At 38.1% G+C, this 7,983-nt stretch overlaps 1 protein-coding gene across 1 annotated transcript; it reads left to right on the top strand.

Moving 5' to 3' along the window:
- Positions 1-1,501: 1,501 nt before the first annotated feature.
- LOC141840255 (uncharacterized) lies at positions 1,502-6,983 on the top strand. The gene is made up of 2 exons (XM_074728188.1): positions 1,502-2,131; positions 6,157-6,983. Exons 1-2 carry the CDS (start codon positions 1,601-1,603, stop codon positions 6,832-6,834), a joined length of 1,209 nt encoding a protein of 402 aa, XP_074584289.1. The 5' UTR covers positions 1,502-1,600; the 3' UTR covers positions 6,835-6,983.
- Positions 6,984-7,983: the final 1,000 nt, after the last annotated feature.

Below are 7,983 nucleotides of genomic sequence, written 5' to 3'. Positions count from 1 at the left end.
ATGCACATTGTTGATTTAGTCCTATATGACCTTGAATACGAGTCCAAAACATAGAAGCCCATGAACATGCAAACCCATGACGGAGCGAGAGGACACTACAAAACTATTTAAGCCATGCATTTTCATTCATCCAAAGCTCAATACACCTTGTTGATCTGGCCTTGGAAGGGCTTTTTTACTTTCATGTACTTACAATGCCTAATCTCAATTCTTCTAATTTTAGATTTTTTTTGCAGAACTCATGAAAGGATTCATTTCATAAATGCAACAAGTGACGATGGTACTACAATAGAGATCAAAATAAACAACACTTGGCTGTTGGGCACCATCATGGCTGGGTGGCCTTTGCATTGAGCTGGTGGCTTAGTGGCAGGCAAAGGTCATACTGCATCCATGTGGCAACTATATTAATCTATGTTTTTGTTTATCATTATCGATGTTTTTTAAACCAGTAGTAACAGAGCAGCAGCAAGTCCCTTTATCGCTGATCAACCTAAACACTGTAACTCTCTATGCTACTACTGCGGCCATGATTGGATTAGACTGCACTTTCCTGCTGATGCATCAAGTGAGCAAGTGGATCACAACGTGAGGATCACAATTCACACTCAAACATGCAGCGAGAACATATTTTGACTGATTTGCAAGAGAAACAAAGTTACATATGTGCTAATTTGGCAATGATCCCTTTCTTTATTCAGGTGGACGAGCGATGAGTTCCTCTGAAATCTAGTAACATTATATCAGAAAGTTGCAGGCACATGCGATCAGATCGGGTCGGCCCGGGCCGGGCCGGGCCGGGCCGGGCAAATGCAGACCCATGCGGGCCTTCACAATACCCTAAGGCGGCGCTAAGTGTGTGCTTAGGTCAGACAATTAGTTGACGTACTTGGACGGATTTATTAAGTATTTGGATTATCATTAGATAATAAATAAAATAATTTTATTTTATATGCATTTGTAGATAAATTACAAAAAAAAAAGATTAATCTCAGTCAGTCTCATGGACTCAATCCTTGGGGATGGACGGTCCGATCTCACAGAAGTTTCCTATCGACCACCAAGGTAAATCGGGAAGCACATACGACGGCCAATCCAGATGCCCAGCATCCTTTGATTGCGTTCCCCATTTGGAAGAAAATTCTTATAAATACGCCGTAGCTGGGGATCGAACTGCGGGTCCCTAGATCACAACCCAGATGTTCTACCGTTGCATCATTATCCCGGGACAATAAATTACAAGATATAAGGCATCGTTCTATCACATTGTCAATTTATTAGGTAATTTGGCGTTAATGATTGGGACATTAGTTGAATTTAAATAATGAAAAGTTTTAAATTCTAGAGGTTTTTGATGATTTTAATATTTTGAGGGCGTTTTAGAGAAGAACGTAAACATGGGGGTGGAAATGAAATTTTCTCGGAATTGAGGGCGAGTGACGTCATTATTTCTCTTTCTTTATTACTGTGGGAAAGTAGATCGCCCGCCGGGATCGCGAAGATAACCCTCACTCTGCTTTGCTTCATCGGCTCCTCCGCCGCTGATCTCGCTCAATGCGGTAGCCCCTACGCCTCCTGTGCCCTCTGCTGCCGCCTCCCCATGGGCTCTTCCCAGTCCTCGCAACCTGGTATCGAGGCGTCTGATGACGACGATGATGAAGAGGAGGTAGGTGTGATGTCCAGAAACCACCCCATCAACCCCTCCAAGGAGAAGGTTCTCGAGCAGGAGCCAGAAATCCTGCCCTGCCGTGCTGCTGCCTCCCCCCTCTCCCCTCAGCCTTCTGCTGCTGGGACACCTCGGTTGCTCGGCCCTTCCATTAAGGTATGGGACCCTTGTAACGTGCTCCTCCTCCCTCCGCCGCCTCCACTGGCGCTCTTACCTCGCGGCGTTGCCGCCATGGCGGCGGATCGGATCACGGAGGTGCTTCTGATTGCCCACGGCGAATGCGCTGCCAGTCTCCGGGCGGATCTGGTAGGCGGTCGGTGGACGGAGGCGGCGGGGCTGACCTCGAACGGGGAACGACAGGCTAGAGCGTTGGCCGTCTTCCTCAAGTCGCAGAGCGTGAGGTTCGACGAAGTCTACAGCTCGCCTTTGGATAGGGCGAGGGCTACTTCTGCTCTTGTTTGCCGGGTAAATTTTCTTCTTTCTTAATTACTTAAAGATCGCTGCTCAAGTCGTAGATCTCTGTTCTTAGACACCACCTTTGTCTGGGAAAGGCGTAATTTTTTCAGTTGAATATTCCTCTTCTTGGTATTAGTCCTCAATCAGGTTCAGATCTTCGAGCTGCTACTCTTCTACTTGAAGAAACTGATGGTAAATTTTTTTGTATATTTATTCAGAAAATTACTGAATGAAAATGGAGTCACGGCCTCCATATCCTAACAAACAAATTAGTTTAGTAGGAAAAAAATCGGTCATAACTGTTGGGTTTTTACTATTGATTGGATTGAGAACAAAAATGAAAACTATATTTTAAGTATAGATGGAGAAGGGTGCAGTCTACTTCTTGGAGACTTCACCTTGCGTGAAGGCAGCCAGTTACAACTGATTATAAATTAATGCACACAGCATCTCATCTTGAGTTGGTTGGAATCTTTTCTGATATTCCAACTTGAACTGAATTGATAATTTACACCTACTAGCTCAAGAGTTGAAGCCGTGCCAATAGATTCATGCACAGAGTAGTCTGGTTCATATCTTTTATTCATTTCCTTATGATGTCTGGCACTGTGATATTAATTAATTGCTATTGTTTGAAAAAAAATGCAACACATGCATGCTAATCTTGTTTGTGAATCAGAGTCACTTTCTTAAAACTCTGTGATTTGGCTTGCATTAAGCTTCACATGAATTATTAACAGAGCAAGTAACAATGCATACCCTTGTAATAATCATGGACATTGGCTGTCTGAGAGTTAAATAATTCTGGATTGATTTAACCTCAGATACATCAACATAACTTTTTCTCAAAAGAGATGATGGAATAGAAAAGTTTGGCCTAAACTCCCAACACTAGGGTATAAGATCCATGCAACTCTTGAAATTCAAGTGACATCCTAATTCAGTTCTACACAGTGAATTTCATGCTAGTTATGTAGATATATTGGTCTCGTTGGTGGATCATTACACTCAATTTTACTCCTACTTGCAGAACTGGTTGATTTCCTTGAGAAATAGGCACTCAGTCTGCCAAACTAGGTTACTGCCGAGATGATCAATTTTTGGCTTAAGTATTTTGATTCAGTGGTTCATGCCTATGAAGTTAACTGGCTTAATCATCAAGCAATTTTGGCCTTTAAAAAGGATGCCAAGCTTTAACATGAGTAATTGTTACACCCTATTTTCAATAGAATTATGGCTAATTATGTAAATTTATAGGATTTAATGAGTTAATTACTGTAAATTTAGATTCACGCATTTTGGATTAATGATCTCTATCAAGTTAATGGGACAATTTCCATCACGCAGAGTTGTACATCTTCATGACTTTGTTATGATACCGCATGAATTTTAGAAAAGCTAGTGGCAACAAACCGTCAAGAATATATTGTTTTTCCAACTCACAGAATTGTAAAGCATTTAAGATAACAATGCATTATTGATCTCACTGTTCTGTTGATCCAGTACATATCGTGTACCATATAATATGGATACTGAAGTTATATATATGCAAACAAAAAGTTGGTCTAGTGTTAAATGTCTCGAATAACATGTGTTTCATGTGAAAGTTGTGAGCAAAAGGTTGGTCCAATGTCAAATGTCTTGAATAACATGTGTTTCATGTGAAAGTTTTGAGATATTTAATTGTGTCACTAGAATTAGTGCAAATGCATCTTTATTACTATGCCATCTTGGATTGAGTAGATGGATATTGAGCATGTAATACCAACAAAATGTATTTTCCACTCAACTTCTAATTCTATTGTAGCGTATCTTGCACTCTAAATGTGTAGTATGCTTTATTTCTTTGTCAACCTCTTGCAATGCAGGGTAAGGTTGTGCACAATAGATCCTTCCCCAAGATCCTGCATTGGTAGGAGTTTCGTGCACCGGGCTGCCCTTAGTGTCATCTAAGTTTTGCACATTCATTCCATTACTTTCCAAAATTTTATGGTTCTCAACAATTCAATCAATTAGAACATTTGATTAACTCTCTTTCCATACTATTTTCTTCTCTTTTTGATAGTTATTAAATGCGAAACTTGGTTCACATGGTTCGCAAATTGTTGGACCTACACATACACGGTTGTTTTGAATTAAACTAAAGGTATTCAGAAATTAAATTTCTTCACACCGATGTTATAACTTTTGTCAAGTGTGCATTTATATTAGAAGGTCTCGACAACATCTACCACGTGTCATTGTTGTATAGCATATCCACATCATAATTGTCAAGTCTACTTTGTCTTATTTGGAGTCAACCAATCAGTATATGAATCTTATTCTTCATTGAGCTTTACGCAAAGCTATATCTCTAGTAATATTAAAATCAATCAAATTTTTTCTGGTTTATTAACTAGAATTTTTTATCCCCTTCTATTTCTTTTGACCTTTACTCAAATAGATTCAACTTGTCTAAATATATAATCTCTTTTTGCCTTTTAAACATATCCATACTATCTCAATGTATTTTCTCTCACTAAATCAGCAAGCTTTCTCTCATTTTAGTATTGGACCTACCCCTAATTGCTCATCGACAACCCGATTGCTAACCCCACTTATTCAATCTTAATGTCGTCATTGCTATTATATTTCCTCATTACATGATACTTCTTTTCCTTTTTGAACCAAAGCTCAATAGCCCATGCCAGGTGGTATACTACCCTATACCAGGTGGGTACATGGTACATACCACCCAATCAGTGATACAACTGTTTGTACTTGTATCGTAGGTTCATAGTTGATTATCTGGAATTGGGTGATCTATCTACTAATCTTGAGTGGGCTGATAGAAATTGATTGTACTGTTTGGTACTATGTGGTTTTCAACTCTTGCTTCACCTTCAACGGTTTTAATATTTAATGTATTTGGACCTTATAGACTTTATTTGTACCATCCAACCTCTGCGATCCATTGAGTAATATTTACCTGTAATGTTTCAGATTAACTTATAAGCTTTTAGTGTTTGAAAAGCAGCCCCAGCAGGCACATATAGTGCTACCTAGGTGGTTTTGAGTAGAGACAACATTGCATATGCAATCTGCAGTCTCTTGGAGGTAGTCCTTTCAAAAAGTGGGTTGAGTTGTCCAATTTAGAATATTTCCTTATGTTAGCAACATGCTCATACATTTCAAAGTTCAAACCGACTCCTTGGCCTCATTGTGAATGGGGGAATCTCTGTTGTACCTATGCAGTGTGCCAATATTTCATTGACCTGCCTATTGGTATTAGCAGTAAAAATTTTGAACTTGGATCCAGATCGAGTATTAATTTTGAGATAAAACTTGAAATATAATAATTTTAATCTTTTATCTACTATTTGTAGTGTTTTACATCTGATTACTCTTGAATACTCTAATTTACACAATGCTACCATTGTCATCTTATCCTTTATCTTCAGGTTTTAGTTGTTGAGCTATTCCCATGCCCCATCCATATATATGAACAGGAGGTATGAGGCAGAAGGTATTAAGATATGGCATGACAATATAGAAATGCCAACACATGGTTAAGCCTAACTTTGGCTGATGCCTTGTATCTTGCTGAAGCCACTGGAATCTTTGAAAATCATTTGGTTTTACTATTCTTGGATAGTTTCTCCAGGCTGTCATTCCTCCACCTTGTCTACAACAAAATCTTAGAAAAATTTTCAGTTTACTTAGATGACATTGATAATAAATGTTTCATTCGCCATCTTGCTATCTTGCAATTACATGGCAATCTATTATATCGCATCAAGAATGCTAATGAACTATGTTATTTAAACGTGTATAATGAAGTTTAATTGTTAGAGCATGAAGTCATTTCATTTTCATACAGTAAATTTTTGTTTGCCATACTAATCTTTGGAATGTGCTGGGATCTACATCAATCTCTACTTCACTTTATACTTGGTAACTGTGGTGCTTGATCTTTCATGTTTCAAAAACTTAAAATGTAGTAAAAGCTCAATTATACAAGCTATTGAATTACTTGTAATTTGTCATACATGCAGGAGCTTGGTTTCTCTGAGGAGCTGATACAATCATCTGATGCCTTGTTTGAGATGAGTCAGGGACAATGGGAAGGTTGCTTGCAGTCAGAAGTTTACACTGCAGAAATGCTTAATTTGATTGAGAGGACACAGCCTGATTTTTGTGCTCCTTCCGGAGAATCACTTCGGCAGGTGGCATTTCGCATGACTGAATTTCTTAACAGGACGGTCCTGAGATTATCTGAGAAACTTGCAGTGGCTGATATATCAATCCATCGAAATGAGTCGAAGGAATTCTCACGGAACAGTTCAACTAATTCAATTCAAGATCGAGATGGACTTCAATGGGATCTGCTTTACAGGCTGAACCGGTCTTCCTTCCAGAAGAAGAAATCCGGTAAGAGCAGGCTTCAGTTTGTGACTACTGGAGATAACGACGCGGACGAAGAGTTCTCCCCTAGGGAAGTCACTCATGGGAACCTCCTGTCAGATAGCAGTAAGAACACCGTTTCTTCCGTCGGAATCTTCACGCATGCAATCCCAATCAAATGTCTTCTCACCGGAATTCTGGAATGCAGTCCTATGATGTCCCAAAAGCTCTCGATCGATGATTCTTCTGTGACAGTTCTGCATCATTCTCTAAGAACGGGATGGCAGATAAAGAGGCTTAACGACACAGCACATATCAGACTTCTTTAGACTACCTCAAAGGATGATAACATGATGGCTATTAGAATTAATTCCTGCCTTAATATTTTCGGAAAGAAGTTCCCTAACATTAGGAAGATCTTATCGAATGGGATGATTTTATAATCATGATATCGAAAGCCTGAAAGATTTCCAATTGAGATGATGGAAAGAGGATTGCCTCGGCGTATTTATTTCTTTTTTAAAAGAAAATTGCTCCATAGGAGCTACAATTGGCACATTTGTGCATGTTGCTGGAATCAGTCAAATACCAACATGTATTATTCCATTTTTTGCATTGTAATTCCTGAGTGTTTTGTTTAATCAACAATTATATGTGCAATTACTGTGTTCTTTGTACATTTTTTATAATGGCAGTGTCTACCATAATTTGCATGGATGGAGCATGTGGAAAGAAGAAATAATTTTAAAAATATTTTAATATATATATATATATAAAGATAGAGAATTCTGATATATAACAATCATAATATCCGCGATAGAAGATTGTAAACGTCGCATTTGGAACAGTAATAAAGTTATTTTTTATTTTATTATTTACTTTTTTTTTTGTTCATTTAAGATTTTCTCGAGAGTTAGATTATAATATTAAATATAAAAATAATTAAAATAAAAAAATGTGGCTCACAAAGTTATGTTGTGTTGTTATCCCGTACTTTTTATTCGACACATGTCATGAACAATTAAATTATTTTTATTTTAAAATTATCTTGTGCTTAATACTATAACTCAAATCCTAAATCTTAAAGAAAAAGTCGTAAGTCAAAAAATAAATAAAAAATAAAAAAAGATGTTCCTATTCTTGACGCTCAAAATCTTCTATTTCGTACCATACATACAGAATCAAATGCCTAGGATATATATATATATATATGATCTGGCTAGTTATCACCCATCCAAAAGGATAAGGATGACGACCAAGTCCCCAAACTTGGCCTTCTAAAATCCTGCACATTAATGCACAAGACCGTCAGATGAAGATCAGTAAATCTGAACCATTGGATATTTGAAAACCCTCAAGGATTATCCTTACCACATTAATAGCGCATCAATAGCCAATCACATGCGCCGATCTCCATAGATGACGTTCCCTCTGCTACTATATAAACCCCACAGGTATGAAGAATAAGGGGGCCCCTC

This window comes from Curcuma longa, chromosome 1 (genome assembly GCF_044706935.1).
Source record: "Curcuma longa cultivar G26 ecotype Majalengka, Jawa Barat chromosome 1, ITB_CL_G26_1.1, whole genome shotgun sequence".
In the NCBI taxonomy this organism is placed as follows: Eukaryota; Viridiplantae; Streptophyta; class Magnoliopsida; order Zingiberales; family Zingiberaceae; genus Curcuma; species Curcuma longa.
Note: the sequence above shows the minus strand (reverse complement) of the source record. Positions and strands in the feature narration are given on the sequence as shown.

Coding starts and splice junctions, on each gene's coding strand:
- LOC141840255 (XM_074728188.1), top strand. CDS start 1,601: ATGGGCTCTTCCCAGTCCTCGCAACCTGGTATCGAGGCGTCTGATGAC. Junction 2,132..6,156: donor CTTCTGCTCTTGTTTGCCGG/GTAAATTTTCTT, acceptor TCATACATGCAG/GAGCTTGGTTTCTCTGAGGA.